The sequence below is a fragment of the Lathamus discolor genome, chromosome 6 (assembly GCF_037157495.1).
Source record: "Lathamus discolor isolate bLatDis1 chromosome 6, bLatDis1.hap1, whole genome shotgun sequence".
NCBI classification, from domain to species: domain Eukaryota; kingdom Metazoa; phylum Chordata; class Aves; order Psittaciformes; family Psittacidae; genus Lathamus; species Lathamus discolor.
Genome location: NC_088889.1, coordinates 37,009,221 through 37,024,086, shown reverse-complemented (window position 1 = coordinate 37,024,086; position 14,866 = coordinate 37,009,221). Strand labels below are relative to the sequence as shown.

The 14,866-nt window shown below is 46.7% G+C and overlaps 4 protein-coding genes across 10 annotated transcripts in view; 1 reads left to right on the top strand and 3 right to left on the bottom strand.

The window, feature by feature from the left end:
- Positions 1-438: 438 nt before the first annotated feature.
- TMED8 (transmembrane p24 trafficking protein family member 8) lies at positions 439-8,143 on the bottom strand. Of its 4 annotated transcripts, XM_065685986.1 has the most exons (6): positions 7,886-8,064; positions 6,543-6,621; positions 3,733-3,862; positions 2,693-2,834; positions 2,141-2,440; positions 439-1,031 (listed from the first exon to the last, which is right to left on the bottom strand). In XM_065685986.1, exons 1-6 carry the CDS (start codon positions 7,974-7,976, stop codon positions 814-816), a joined length of 960 nt encoding a protein of 319 aa, XP_065542058.1. In that variant the 5' UTR covers positions 7,977-8,064; the 3' UTR covers positions 439-813. The 4 variants fall into 4 exon arrangements, with proteins under 4 accessions (XP_065542058.1, XP_065542061.1, XP_065542059.1 ...); XM_065685989.1 differs by lacking the exon at positions 6,543-6,621 and having other exon boundaries at positions 7,886-8,143; XM_065685987.1 differs by lacking the exon at positions 6,543-6,621 and having other exon boundaries at positions 3,733-3,833.
- Positions 8,003-12,939, top strand: SAMD15 (sterile alpha motif domain containing 15). Of its 2 annotated transcripts, XM_065685991.1 has the most exons (4): positions 8,003-8,435; positions 8,583-8,681; positions 11,074-11,365; positions 12,026-12,939. In XM_065685991.1, the coding sequence occupies exons 1-3, from the start codon at positions 8,352-8,354 to the stop codon at positions 11,338-11,340; spliced, it is 450 nt and encodes a 149-aa protein (XP_065542063.1). In that variant the 5' UTR covers positions 8,003-8,351; the 3' UTR covers positions 11,341-11,365; positions 12,026-12,939. The 2 variants fall into 2 exon arrangements, with proteins under 2 accessions (XP_065542063.1, XP_065542062.1); XM_065685990.1 differs by having other exon boundaries at positions 8,005-8,435; positions 11,074-12,939.
- The window catches only part of NOXRED1 (NADP dependent oxidoreductase domain containing 1), a 4,411-nt gene continuing 1,399 nt past the window's right edge, over positions 11,855-14,866 (bottom strand). Inside the window, 4 exon segments of the mRNA XM_065685790.1 lie at positions 11,855-12,820; positions 12,823-12,851; positions 13,467-13,689; positions 14,380-14,684. Coding sequence (XP_065541862.1) covers positions 12,561-12,820; positions 12,823-12,851; positions 13,467-13,689; positions 14,380-14,684 — 817 coding nt within the window. The 3' untranslated portion in view covers positions 11,855-12,560.
- Positions 13,267-14,866, bottom strand: part of VIPAS39 (VPS33B interacting protein, apical-basolateral polarity regulator, spe-39 homolog) — an 18,526-nt gene continuing 16,926 nt past the window's right edge. For all 3 annotated transcript variants that reach the window (XR_010613998.1, XR_010613999.1, XR_010613997.1), the window contains one exon: positions 13,267-13,689. The gene's annotated coding sequence lies outside the window, so the exon portion shown is untranslated. The remainder of the gene's footprint in view (positions 13,690-14,866) is intronic.

Below are 14,866 nucleotides of genomic sequence, written 5' to 3'. Positions count from 1 at the left end.
AGCACAGCAGTAATTTCTTCTCCTTCGCATCTGGGTTACAGAAAAACTTTTGGCAGTCACCGAAGTTTTAATCATCCACATACCCCTACAATCAACAGGTGTAATATCCAATTCTTAATCTGTAGGGAAACCTTCTTATGGACTTGTAGGTGTGCACCCTCTCTCCACCCCTGTTCAAACACATGCTGTGACTGCTGTTCGGGGCTGCCTGTTGTAGTACGGCCAAGCCACTGCAGCAGGGGCTTCCGCTAGCCATCTGTGCCCCCACCCTCATGAGTGGAGGAAGCACTAGGTGCTGGTGACATGTAGTGGTGGTAGGTGATGACAACTAGGTGGCCAGGTGACAAGCCAGCTGTGCTTTTGGCTCACTGCGACTGACAGCTACCCTCTAGTGATGCAGATACAGCAGGAAAGTTGGAAAAGTTACTCACAAAATAGTAACAGATCAAAAATATTTTCACTTCATTTTGTACCAGCGCAACAGATCGCAACCACGACCACCTGAACTTGGCCTCTGGGCATTTACCAGCTGTGACATGAAGGCCCAGCCCGATGCCTGCACAGAGCAGATCTCCCAAAGTTTTACAGAAAGAGCAGCTGCCTGTGGACAACCAGGCAGACACAGCCACCTTTTACCACTGGGACAGAAGGGAAGGAGGGTGTGGGGAGAAACCAGTTAGTGTCTGAAGAAGAGCCAGCAGAATTGTGCCTTGGTTCCGTCACACAGCAGTGCCCATCAGGCAGTACCAGGGTTGGGTGGCAGCCTGCTACATTCACCATTACCTGCCTGCCGTCCCTGCCCTTCCCTTTAGTTCAGCTAGTATAATAGACATGAAAGAACAGAGTCTTATTGCGGAGGAGAGAGTATGAGTTGTCAAATTTCAGCAGGTAGATGCCCTCGCCTGGGTACTCGTGGCTGCCTGCCTGCACCTCCCGATGGCTGTTCCTCCGATATACTGGCATGATCTCTCCGTAGCGGTTCCGCAGATAGCTTTTGGAGCCTCTTTCCACATCACCAACAGGGGCAAGTCCTAAATGGGAGAGAGGAGATAAGTAAGTAGAATGGGAGAGAGGAGACAAGTAAGCAAGCCAGAGCCAGTTAAGCTACTAGGTTATCCAGAAAAAGATCAAGACAAGAATGCAGCAGAGGCATGCAAGTATATGGCTGGCTAACTGTGACAGCATTATCCACAGTGTCTGCTCTGACCTTTCTGCAAGTAATACCCACTAAGTCCAGCTTTCCTTACCATGACAAAGGACATGCCAAGAACCAGTTCTCTTTGGAATACAGATGGGACAGCATCCACTTGCCTGCCAGCCTGGTCTCCTCTCCCTGGACTTACCTTTTAGACACCTTACTTTATATGCACAGTACTGGACCAGTGATACAGGCTTGAAGCAAAAGAAAGGCAGGAAAGCTTTTAGCTATAACCTCACTGTGTTTATGTCTTCAGTCACTTTTCCAAGAGGATTCCTCATACAGAAATTTAGCCCTTATTGAAAAACCTGCAAAATTTATTTCAGACACCAACTCCCCAGCTACTGTGGTCACACATACACTGAAGCCACAGAACAGGCAACATCACTGTGTTTCACAAGTACAAAGACACAGAGAGCAATCCTCTAAAATGCAGTCAGCGGGAGCTACTGATGGGGGGGGGGGGGAGGGGGGCAGGAAACACAACAAAAAAAACAAACAAAAAACCAGAACAACAAAACAACCACCAACAAAACAAAAAACACCCCAATAACAAAACAACCAACCAAAAAGCCCAGAAACAAAACCTTTTTGACTCTACTCACCACCAGAAATTTCTCAGCCTGCGAGGTTAAGAAAACTGGCTAAGTTAAAATTTGAGACCCTGATCTTTTTATCAGCTACAAGTTGAACAAGTGAATTCTGATCTTATTTTTCAATGTGTTCAATTTTAAGAATGCTCTTGGGAAAGAACAGCCACCGACATACACTGAAGCAGGAAGGGCTAAGTGCTTTCTCATCACAGCCTAACCAAGAATGCAAAAGGCTGCAGAGATAACAAATGGGCTGAGTAAACAAAGTAGATGGAAATTACAACATCTGACAGTCTCAGCAGCATATCAGCAAGCACCACAAATTAACCCTTATAAGCTCTGCACTAACCTTCATTTTCCTCCTCCTCCTCTTCATCTTCCTCATCACTGGATTCGCTGACCTGAACGGTAATAGCAGTGCTAGTAACTGTGGTCCAGTCAAAGTAGACTCCAAAACCAATGTCGTAGTCATCTGTAGCAAACTCCCAGCAAATGCATTTCCCATGAGGATGGGTTGGCACGCGGACTGTCACCACCTCGCCTCGCTTCACCACCATCCGGCCATTCTTCTCCCTTCCCACTTTGGCTTTGAATTCCTTTGTCTTCTCAGTGGTCCACATGGTGGGTGGAGCCAGAGGGGGAGGCTGAGCTGAGACAAGAGAAAAGATCGTGGGCTCACCTGACTTTTCACTACTGACAAACTGTTACCTGAAACACTGAAGCTATTTCCAATAAGGCTTTCGCACTCTAGAGCCTGCCCCCAGAAACCCTGGACATGAAGCTTTCCTACTCACTATCCAAGAGCCCCAATTTCTGGCAGGAATTAGCAGTGTCTCAAGGATAGCCTCTGCTCTTCTTCTCTAGGCAGGACAGGCACTTAAAATGTCCTTTCAGGACTCACCTTTCCTCTGTTCACCAAGGAGACCTGCAGTCTCCAGCTCAGCTGAAAGGATATCCACAGCACCAGTGTGATCTGACTGAATCATGACTATATCTCCTGCTCCTTGAGGTACATGGTAGTTGGTCATTCGAACAACAGCTTCCTGCACAAAGCACATAAGAAGCACAGTCACAAAGACCATCACGGTAAGAAAGTCCCTAGCTGGATTTAAAATGGCATATTAGTAATTTAGGCACCTTTCTGAAGCCAAGTCAGACCCTGCAGAAACTTCTATTAGTTAAAAAGAACTATCTAGCTCCAAGACACCTCTCTGCCTTTTTTCCCCCACAGCATCAAAGCCTTGAACTTTGAGGTCAAATGCTGTGTTAGTCTCACAAATCACACACCCCTAGGCCTCCCTGTGAGTCCCTGGGCAGGCACATCTTTGCATCTGCCTCAGAGTTAACTGTCACCTCTCAACAAAGCAACAGCTTTGCAGATTATGACACTTGGAAAAATTTCCTAAGACACAATTTCCCTAGGGAAAGCCTTTCAGCTCTATGTGCATCCATACTACAGCTACAATCAAGCTGTCCTTTGCTGCATACTAGTTAAAAGTGAATCTGGTTGACTAGGGCCAGCCCTCTTTCCTCATATATGCAAGCTCACAGCTCCTGAGCTGGGTGCTACTTGTGTGGGTTTTCCCAACTGTATCTGTAACACAAACAAATTGGCTGCTCACTAAATGAAACAAAAGACAGCAGTCACTTTCAGCTCCTTCTTCCACGAACCTGCAACAAGGGAATTCCCAGAAGCCCCAAACAAGAGGCAAAAAGTAAGAATCACCTTGAAGCCTTAGCAATCCAAAACTGCAAGGAAATGAGGACTAGCCAAAGACACAGAGGGATTTTGCAAATCAGACTGAATCTGTGTTATAATACTACTTTTGTCTTAACACAACCTTTAAGGCCTCAATCCCATAGCCATAAGATAGCAGTAGGGTGGAAGAACTATTGCTGCACCTCTGTCCTTGCTTTCAGACATAAGAAACACACACCTACCTTTTTGGGGGACTGGATTTCATCAGGCAGCTTCTCTTCTAGTTCAGACACTTCCCGGTCCTCCAAAGTGCCAGCTCCTTCCTTGGAATCCTCTGTCGTGCCTGCATTCACGAGCGACCCAGTCTGTGACCTTTCAGATGAAGAGCACTACAATTCAGCACTTGCACCCGGGACACAGCCAGCAGAGGAATCACTCTGCCGTAGAACTCAAATTTAAACAGACTGAAGGGAACAAGCTTCTGTGGTGAGCACCTGCCATGTGCACACACAACCCTTTGTACGCAAGTTCTGCCCTCATCTCTAGGTGGCTATCTTCCTTGTGAGCCACAGGGAGCAACTTCAGTGAGATACCTTGTATTTACCATCCTTTAGACAGCAGTGATTCCCTGCACTCGCCACACAGCATGCCAGCTCACCAACACTGTACCAAGTACAGAAAACAGTAGCAACTTTCTGCTCAAGAAGAGACACCTTTGTTTATGCTAGCTGCTACATGATATCTGCATACCCTATCAGAGGTCAACTGGATCAGTGAAGATTCGGAACAGTTTTGACAGCCATCCTGAAAACGCCTTCCATTTTAGTGGCCCATTATGTCTTTCCTATTACCAGCCTCCAGGGATACAGGGAACACCCAGGTGTCTCTCTGCCATATTCGAATATGCTGCACAGACAAGCAAGCCATGAGACATAGAGCAGCAGCACAGTAATAGCAAAGAGGTCCAAGTACTGCACTGTGACATGAAGAAATGGGTATGTTAAAACAAAAAGATATGTAGCAGGAAGAGAATGAGCAAGAAAGCAAACATTTTTGAAAGTCATTCTCTGATGAGGGTTTTCTTCTAAATTACATTAAAGAATGCTGCATATTGTCTATAGCTGGAAAGAGTTATCATTCCAGCTGAACTCAGATGGAAGCCAGAAGAGTCTCTTCTAACATACTCTCAGTGTGAAACTTCCATGAGAAGCAGCCTAGTCTTTAGTAAGAATAGAAACAGTTGTCCTTTCAAAAAGCAAAGCCGCCTCACAGCACTATAAAGCCAATACCAACTGCCTTGGACTAAAGGATCAGAAACATGAGAACACTACTAAGAGAAAATATGTGCATTTCCTCAGATGTCTCCTTTCAGAAATGAGAAATTCTCATTAGCAAGGGATTAGGCTCTCAGTATAGTGTGGAATAGTTAAAAAAAAAAAAAAAAATAACAGAAAAACCCCATACACAGCTCAACTCAGGCATGTTCTTTCCTGCATCCTTAGAGAAGGCTAGTACAGGCCAAACATGGCTTTTGTTTCCAAATCTTTACTCCTATGGGGATAGGGATTTTATCCAAAAATAAAGCCATTTCTTACTTAAATTCTCTGATGATAAACGGTATGATAAGCTTTCCTGGGAATGGCATGATAGACCAGAAGGTCTGCAAGAACAATTCAAATGAGCTGAATACCAGAATACAAAAAATGGCAGCAGATGAACAATATAAGAAGGGACACTTGTAAGGGACAATTTTTTAAAGGAAGAACTCTCACAGTGATCTCTAACAATTCCTCTCCGAGTCCAGGAAAATTAACTTTTACGCCATTGTTTTCCAACCCATTTGCTTTTTAGCTTAGCAGTTGCATGTTCACACCTAGAAGGGTTATTTGGTCACTTGCTACCACAGGGCCACACATCTGCTCAGAAGGCTCTCCATCAACACAGGAGCTAACAGCTTGGGATTTTTTTTCTTCCAGACACCACTGAAGCCCAAGACATTCACTGAAAGATTAGCAAGAGCTACACAAGTTTTATAAGCAGTTTACAAAGACAGGGTTCAGCTGATTCCTTTTCAAACAACTCACACTTCTGGACAACCCCCATTCTTTTCAATGGGGATGAAGTTAGACAAATTTATCAGATACATCTACAAGTATCCAATATCTACTGTGGCCATGTCACTCACAGTCTGTATTAATCTCTTTGAAGAAAACTCAAGGACATAATAAAGAGATGGAAAAACACGTTTGGAGTCAAGAAGGCTCATGCAGATGCCATTAACATCAAACCAACATGTCATCAATCTGCTATTTTAGCAAGAAGGGTGGTTTGATGATGGTGGTGGGGGTTGTTCTGGATTCCCCCCCCCCCCCTTTTCGGTGTGGTTGTGGTTTATCTACTGTGTGATTCAACTAAATCATTTCTGAAATTGTATCCTGTGCAACAAATGCATGATGGCAAATGAAACTCCACTGCATATAGTATTACTGCTTGTAACCAGTGCAATTGCTCAGTCACAAACACCACAGGCCAAACACATAGCAACAAGCCAAACATCTGATAACAGGGTTGATCAGCAGCATTAATGAAGGTGTGACACAGAAAACAGAGTGAAGAAAAAAACCAAACCCAAAACATTGACAAGAAAACAGTAAAAGGTGTTTTCCTGCTGAGCTCCCACCAGCATTATAGACAGTGCGAATGCTTAATTATTAAGGAATCCTTCAAAGTAGAGAAAATGTCCTGCTGAAAGTTTATTAGCTCTTAAAATGGACTACAAAAGCTTGCAGGGCTCCTTCTAAGCTGAACGACTCTGTGATTTGAACAGCTGAGCCATTTATTAAACATCATTTCATAAGTTTTAAAACAACCTTAAGTCTCTCAGAACAGCTTCTCCTATACTGATGCTGGTATACGCTGTCCCAAAGCAGACAACTCTGTTTCCAGTTCCTTCTCTTCACCTATGCAGAATCAATGGCCACATGGAGGAGGTCACAGGGGCAAAGCAGACTGCCATGCATGTGGGCCACAATACACAAGAAGATCTTCCTACCTGCTCTGCAAAGTACTGGACTCCAAACAATCAATCAGCTGATCTGCAGGCTCTGTCTTTTGGGCTAAGTCTTCATTTTCTAACAACAAACAATACACGGAGAGAAGGTGAAACAAATTTTGGTCTCAAGAATACACAGGATGAAAAAATCACAGCCAGCAGTCAAATGTTGACAAGGTCACATGGCTGTAGAACGAAGAGCTGTGCCAACCAGTTTTTCATGTTGAGCTATATCTATCACCTTGTAGAACAAAGATTTTTAATTGCCTCAACCCCAAGAAAGGAAGAACAAAAAACCATGCGTGTTTTTCATGCAGAACCATTCTTGGAAGCAGGGTTTGCTCAGGAACCTCCAATCCTCGCTTTAGAAGGACAGAACAAGGCCAAATTTCATCACGTAAAACCGCGCTGATAAAGCCCTGGAAAAGAAATCATGCCGTGGTTCCCACAGGGCACTGACGGGATGGAAATTCCTAGGTCACTGCTGAAAGGACTGTCTATAAAGATGACTCTAGGTCTCCCCTGAGTCTCCTGATCTCTGGGAAAGCTCTGTCCCCATGCAACTGCGGTACACGCTCCACTGCCCCGCTGTACGGTCGCATTAAGGCAGCGAACTGGGCACGGACAAGTTTCAGCTTTTGCAGCTCTCTTACAGCCGCTGGCCGTTTGGAAGAGTCAGTCTGGAGCTGGGAGGCACCTCCAGCCCACAGCACCAAGCCCCCAGCAGAGATCATCCGGCTCCCGGCTAGATGGGGCCTCTTTCACAAGGGAGAGCATCCTGCCCCTAATAAACCTCCACCAGCGCTCGCTCGTTCCACTGCCGGGAAGAAACACCGGGAACTGCTGCTGTAGTTTCGGGAGCTGGAGCAGCAGGCAAGCCCAGCACCCCGTTCACAGCGGGGCCCGGGTCCCCGCAAACGCGGGTACCAGCAGCAAAAGGCACCACAGCAGCCAACCCACCCGGTACAGCAAATGCTAGCCAAGGACTAACTCCGGATGCTGCTCTTCGCCAAAGGTACCCTGTTTTCACGGGAGCAAACTGCCGCCGTGGAAATACGGCTTCTCCGGGAGAAAGGAGGAAACCCATCACGGAAACTCACGACGTTCTCCGCCGCTAAAATACGTGTCCCCGGGCCCGCAGCCCCCCAGGCACTGCCCGACGGCCCCTCGGGCAGCTCAGCCCAGCCCAGCCCGCCCCGCCGCCGGGGAGCGGGATGCTCCTCCTCAGGGACCCCGGCCGGGCTGCAAGCGCTCGCCCCAGCCAGGGCAGCGCTCAAGCGGGAAGCCGCTCCCGCTGCCCCCCGCGGCCAGCCCGGCTGCTGCCTCCACTACCGAGCCCGTACCTGAGGGGCCCTGTGCCGCGGGTCCATCCGGCGCCCCAGCAGCCAGGGGCTCGAAGCGGGAGCCGGCGGCGGCCGCCAGCACGTCCGACATGGGCAGGACTGAGAGGGCGGCCGGCGCGCGCGGGGCCGACGGAGACAGCCGGCCGCGGCGGAAAGAGCCGACTGGAGCCGAAGCGCTGCGACCGACGGCGGAAACACCCGAGCGGGAGAGGCCGACAGAAGCCGACAGAAGCCGAGTGGGCGCACGTGAGCCTGACCGTGGGTGGTGCCTCGATGCTCGCTCCTCAGCCTCCCCCCTCAACAACGCAAGCAGTCAAAACCCCACTCCGCAGAGCCCGCGGGACGGAGGCTGACCGCCCGCAGCGGCGTCGGGAGGGAGCAAGGGCTTTCCTCCCGGAAGCCGCGGTTGCCATGGGAACAGGGCCCCGGAAGGACGCTTTGCCGTGGCGGCCTGGGGACAGCGCTGATGGAGCCCGCCTGCCCCTTCCTGGCCTGGAGCGCCGAGGAGGTGGCCCAGTGGGTGGTGCAGCTCGGCTTCCCGCAGTACGAGGTGCGGGGTCCGGCCCGGGAAGCTCCCGCCTGCACCGGTGGCCCTGAGCTCAGTGTGTACGTGAGCGTGTGTGAGCGCTGACGGAGGGCCGGCAGTGGCCGAGGGCGACCCGGGCCCACCCGCCTTCCCCTCCGCTTTCTTGCTCAGGAGTGCTTCAGGGCCAACGGCATCACCGGCCGCCGACTCATCCTCGTGAACTGCTCCAGTCTCCCCGCCATAGGCGTCAAGGACTTCAGCCACATGCAGGTGCGGGCGGCCACGGGTCCCGGAGCCCCCCCTCAACCCCTCGGAGCCCATCTCTGACCCTTTATGCTTGCAAGCCAGCTAGGCCACAGCCTGTTCACCGAGGCAGATGGCTTATTCAGAGAGGCAGCCTGAAACTGGACAACCAAATTCGTTCACCCAAACACTTTTATCCCTTGAGTCTTTTGAGATATAGATCCTTAGCTGGCTGGAGATTGCAGGGTTCCTCTCTGGGAAACCTAAAGTGCATCAGAAGTGCTTGGCCTTTCTTTAAACCTATGTTGCTCCTCTTGCCCCAAGAAGTTGCGTAGCCAGATGCATGTGCCTTGCTTGGATGTCCCTCAGAATTAACTTTTTTTCAGTCATTTCCCACTTACTCGTAGAACTTTTAAAAATCTAGTCAGATTTAACCTGCAGCAATTGAGCCACTAACCTGAAGCAGCAGAAGGGCAGCATGTTATTACTTCCTTGTTTGACACTTAGCTGAACACAAACAGCATCTGTCTCTTTCTTGTTTTAGAAACATGTAATTGTCATTTTCCTTTCAAACCTACATCTTTTGTTTAACAAACTCTCACAGTTAAGCTAACTGGTAGGCTGAAGTTTTGGGCTACAGCTTCCTGAAAGTTCAGAAAATAAGAAAATTGATTTAAATTTCACTACCTTCCTTCCTGTCCCTACTGGAAACCACAGAGGGACTCAGGCCTGCATTTACAGACGCAAAGCCTTTTTTTCACATCGTAATTTAAAGTTGCTTTCCCCAACACAAGAGGACACAAGGTAAAAGTTCAAATAACCAGGAAGAGAGAAAAATCTTTATGCTCCAATGACTATAGTATGAACACTGCTAGTTTTATTCTAGAGCACCAAAAAGCTATTTCCCCATGGTTCTGTCTGGCTGCACAATCAACTGTTTGAAACGAAATATGCCACCAAAAACCTTTCCTAGTGCCATGACTTTGTTGGTTAGAGCAGAAGGCATCAAATTATAATCCTTATTTTTTCAGACAGGAGCCCTTTGAGAGCATTTCTAGTACAAGCAGAGACAGCCTTTTTTAGTCATTTGTACTTACCAAAGATAGCAATAATTTTATAGGCTTTGAAAGCCTCAGCCTCAATTTGGGATACAGGGATTATGCATGGTGGTAATTTAACTGCTGAGAAACACTAAGCTATGGGTTAGGGATATCAGCTGTAACCCATTCTTCCTCCTGTAGAAACTAATTCCACAGTGCTAGGATACTGCAGCAAGCTTGGGAGTGAGACTGTCTGTAATGTTTTTCAAAGCTTGCAATTGAATTGGGAACATCTTACAGACTTCAGTGGAACTTGAATGTTCTTGAAGATTATGCCCTTTCCTGCTAGTTATTTGTGTTTTAGAGAACTTTGATAGAATCCAAGTGTGCAGAGCTCTGAGTAGGTTGTGGCCCTGTGGGTCTTTCTGGAAGTGTCTACTAGAGCAGGTGCAAAGTTAAGGCCATAACCCTGAGCACATAAGCCAACAAGAAATACCAATGAAAGTCTATAACTGGCTGAAACCAAGATAGTTACTATAGAAATGAATGTGATAGCATCAGCTCAGCGAGATAAAAAATTTTTGCAGTTAGGGGAAATGGCAGTTTGGTAGAGGGCTGAACATTGAATTATGTTGAGGCTGTGCAGCATGGACAAGTGCAGTTGCCACTGGTTTTAATTCCACTCTACTGGTATTTTAAATATTGAGACCACTGAACATACTGATTCGGTGTTCTATTGGTGTCACACAAAGTAGGGTACTGCTCTTCAGAGTCACGCCAAAGCTGGGGAAAAGTTTTGAGCAAAAGCTGTGAAAGATCAGTAAAAACTTGTGAATTGTATTTCAAGGCTTCAGTTGAAGGTTACATTCACAGAAGTGACTTCAAAAATGATGGCAGGGTTCTGTTCACCAACAGTTCCAGGTCCAGCTGGCTCAGGCAGCTCAGTCACCCATCATTTTCTTACTGAGCAGTATGGCTTATTGGCTTAATTAGTTTTTACAGCTCTTCCGCATAGACTCTGTTGTTGACAGTATAACTTAGCAAACAGCAGTGGTTTTGCATTACACAGAATAGACTCCAACTCATTCACCCATAACTTGTTTGTTCTGCAAGTGCAAAGAGGAAAGCAGAGCTATATGTGCCATGAAGAGACCAGCTGCAATGCTGTTCCCCACAATAAATCTGGAGAAATCTGCTTTGCTTTACAATATCACACAGGGCTTATGGGTTCAGATCCTTCTTCAGTTGCAACTTCAAGTATGAAATTGTTCCAAAAACCAGAAATTCCATTCTTTTTCTTGCTGCTCTGACACAGAATGAATGGTATTAGTTGTTGTCCTGTGAAATGAGGATTTCTGATATTTTGTCTTGTATTTCAGGAGATTTCACGACATGTACAAGGGCTGCTAGGGACTGAGGAGCCTGCCTTCAGCAGATCCATTGCCCTCCCATACAGAGACAACATGGGTCTCTTTCTGGAGCGAAAGTCCTCATCAGGAAAGAAGGCAGATGCCCTTACTTTCTCACAGTTTATCAAAGAAGCAGGACTAGAGCCCTATACTACAGTTCCTCATTTGCAACAAGCCCAGACTGGGGTAGAAACAGATGTCCTCCCTGCATCACAGAGCATCCAGAGGCAGGATTAGAGACTCACACTGCACTTGCACCCTTGTAAGAAGCCCAGCAGAATACACCATAATTATCTGGAATTTTGTCCAAGGAAGTATAGTTCTACCTTCTCCTGACTGTAGAAAAGGCAATTGCAGCTCTTAGTATTTTGATGGCAGCAAGCACATCCCTACATTGGCTCTCTTCTGCAATCTTTTGTTTGCTTCCAGGAGCTAAGTGAAGCAGAATCTGTAAACCAGACTGTACCACTGTCTGTCTTTCAATTCTTCTTCAGAATTGATTAAAAAGACCAAAAAAATCATAGACATATTTTAGTTACCAGTGATGGATACCAACTTCCTGGCAGCTCCCAGGCTTTAGTGTCTGCCGACTGGGCTCACTGTAAAGCCCAGATGTAAGACAAATGGCACACACAATAACTGGTATACAGGTGTGGTGACAGCTGCTGTCAGCAACTGTAATTAAGTGAGGGGCTTAGTTACAACAAAAGTAACTAATCCCTGGCCTCACTGCAGAAATTATTTCCTGTGAAGCAAAACCAGGCAGTGGTTTATCATAGCAAATTGTACTGAAACACATGATAGATGATGGCAAGAAGTATAAGAGAATACTGTAAGCTGAACTAGTGGATTTAGGGAATAAAAAATGCTTTGTCCTGGGTGGATTTGTACAGAATATCCAGTTACCTTTTCTTTCTTGAAGGAAATATCATTCAGTCTGTGGTGGTGGAGTGCATTATCACCAGCAAGGAAGTATGAATAAGTGCTGATGAAAACCTGTCTCAACAGAAAGACTACATCATTATTATTGTCTGGCATCAATGGCTGCCTCAAGATCCCCCATGGAAAAATAAACTAAAAAGAAAAAAAAGAGACTAGCCCCACTCCTGTTTAGTTCTTTGCACCCTTATTCTGTAGCCACTACAGAATAACTGTAATTTGGTTTTGTATTTCAGTTTTCTAGTGAAACTGCAACAGAAACCCAGAGAAACGGAAGCAGTTTGTAGGCCAGGATGGCTAGGTAATAAGCAAATTCAGACCAAAATAAGGCAAGACTTGGGCAGTTAGAGAGGAGCAAGTCTGCTGAGCAGCCTAAAGGGTGAAACTTATAGAAGCAAATGCGTACATTGGGTATTTGGCTGGAGACACTAAGAGTGAACAGTGCTGGTTCTCACATGCCTCAGTCCTGTGAGGAGCCTGGGAGGAGATCTCAGCAAAGCTTTCTGTTACAGGCTTTGTTAGAGTTTATGAGGGTTTAGAATAATAGTTGTTTCCTCTGGACTTTCTGAGAAAATGTTGGAAGCAGCTATGGAGAATGAAGTCCTCTCATCCAGTGTCACACCAGGCTCCGCTGCAGCTGAAGGAAGAGTTGTCTTGGTTCTGATAGGCCCACCTTGCTTTGTAGGCCAGTCTCTAAAGGCTGCCTGGTATAGTAGGGCAAGATGACTCTGGACAAGCTTACTCATTTCCAGCAGCTGGCTAAAGGGAGACTCAGTCCTGCAGCTATCAGGTAAAACCAGGGAAAGGCTCTGGGAAGAAAGAACAAGTGGATGTGCTTATGGGCAATAGCAGTCTGAAGCAGCTTGCTAATTAATAGTAAATAATAGTTTTATTTAGTGTCTGACTACGAGTCTTTTTCTGGGGTCTTTGAGAAACAATCAGACTTGGAGACTTGAATCTAAAGTGTTCCAGGCATTACTGTGCCATGCAGAGCAAAACTGAGCCTAATGGCTCTAGAACAACCCTGCACAAGCAGGACTCCTTTCCCTCAAGCAGTGCTAACATCCTCAAGAGTCCAGTCCATGAAGTACCATAAGTTCTTACCTGCAAGCACTGCCTTCTTTACATATTCCTATAGGAATTTTTTTCTGCATTCAATGCCTCAGCCCTGATCACTGGCTTCAGACAACAAAGCAGCCAAACAGGAACCAAGGACAAAATAACTCGGGCTCATGGACCAGGTCCTTTATTGCTCATACATCACCTAAGGCAATCTTCCCTGGCACATACGCAGTCCTAAGGGCAACAAACAGTTCAGTGTCTTTCAACTCAACAACCCATGCTTCAGCTGTAAGAGGAAGCAAGTTTCAGAGCAAAGAGGAAGCCTGGACAAGTAGTACCTCAGTATTCAACCCTTTACTTACTCCTCTTGAGTCACGGAAGAGGCAAAATCTTTGCTGATGAAACTCTTGCGCACAAACTGTGGGCAGGAAGTTTTGTGCTCTGCACAGATGGGGTAGCGTTAAGGGAAACGGAGGTCATTGAGTAATTTCAGTGCCTTCTGGTGAGGCAGGCTCTGCCATGTGCTGCTCTTCAGGGCTGCAGAGAAAACGGTCACCAGCCATTCAGCATTGACTCCTATTTTCCCTGCAGGACAAACAAAATCAAATGTCAGTTACCACTGTGCACGCAGGTGTGAAGGGATATTCTCATCTCCCACTCATATGAAGAATTGCACTGGCAATCTATCAATCAGAGCTGGTTTATTTGAAACCTCTGGTTTAGGATCATTTAAGGTGAGGGATGCTAAAATGAATAGTAACAAGCATTTTTCCTTTAGCTCATTCTCATCGAGTTAACTGGAGCAGTTTACAGGCTGTATATAAAGTCTTATGCAATTCAGCCATCATGGCATGATGAGCACTGTAACTGCTTTAAGAGCATTCAGCTACACAAGAATTAGATATGCATGCAGAAGTGTACAATGAAATAGTGATGGTCAGAGGTAGCCCAGCAATAGGAACAGCATGTTCATGCAAATAGAAGTTGAGCCCAAAGGAAGAGGAGACTTTGGACCATGTTCTTGCTCAGAAAGCATATCTCAGCTCCTGCTCCCCTGTTTAGGCTCAGAGTTACTATTGTTTCACAGTGGGAAATGGCAGCTCTTTAGCAGCTGGTGGCAGGTACATGGAAAGCAGTGCTCCTGAAAGAAAGAGTGACCCCTGGGATGCTGATCAGAGAAACTGACGAAGATGACACATACTACCTCTATTTGCCCATACACTTCTTGTGCACAATATCCCCTTCTATGCAAGCTATTTCCACTCCAGCTTTAGCTGTATGGTGGCAGGATTCCTCTAGGAGGGTGTTCTTCCCACACTGCCCTCCTAGCTAACAAAATTATCACCAGCCTAGACCCAGCTTTGAATCCTATAGGCCGGGGAACCACTGAGTGCAACTGCTCAGAAGGACTGCTACTAAGTTTAGGCAAAAGGCTTTTACCTGGGGCACTACAGGGGCATGTTGTCTGCACAGCAGTGCAGTCTGTTCCCTTCACCCCCCACTCATGGATGGATGGATAAGCTCCTGGCCAGGGGCACTGGTGCTGCAGCCTTACAATGGCACTGTAGCAAAGGTGCTCCAGCTCTCCACAGGGCTGCAAAGGCAGCCGAAAAGAGTGTACCAGAGAAGAGAGGGGCTGCTCCTGGAGACTGCTTTTGATCATGTTTTTACATTTATAGCCACAAAGTCTACAACTTCTAGACAAACAGCTGAATCCCTAAAGTGTTCCCATGACTCCAGCAGCTGGAGACTTGGGGAAGTG

Coding starts and splice junctions, on each gene's coding strand:
- TMED8 (XM_065685986.1), bottom strand. CDS start 7,976: ATGTCGGACGTGCTGGCGGCCGCCGCCGGCTCCCGCTTCGAGCCCCTG. Junction 3,863..6,542: donor TCCAGTACTTTGCAGAGCAG/GTAGGAAGATCT, acceptor TTCATCTGAAAG/GTCACAGACTGGGTCGCTCG. Junction 2,835..3,732: donor AAATCCAGTCCCCCAAAAAG/GTAGGTGTGTGT, acceptor TGCTTTGTGCAG/GAAGCTGTTGTTCGAATGAC.
- SAMD15 (XM_065685991.1), top strand. CDS start 8,352: ATGGAGCCCGCCTGCCCCTTCCTGGCCTGGAGCGCCGAGGAGGTGGCC. Junction 8,436..8,582: donor TCGGCTTCCCGCAGTACGAG/GTGCGGGGTCCG, acceptor TTTCTTGCTCAG/GAGTGCTTCAGGGCCAACGG. Junction 8,682..11,073: donor AGGACTTCAGCCACATGCAG/GTGCGGGCGGCC, acceptor CTTGTATTTCAG/GAGATTTCACGACATGTACA.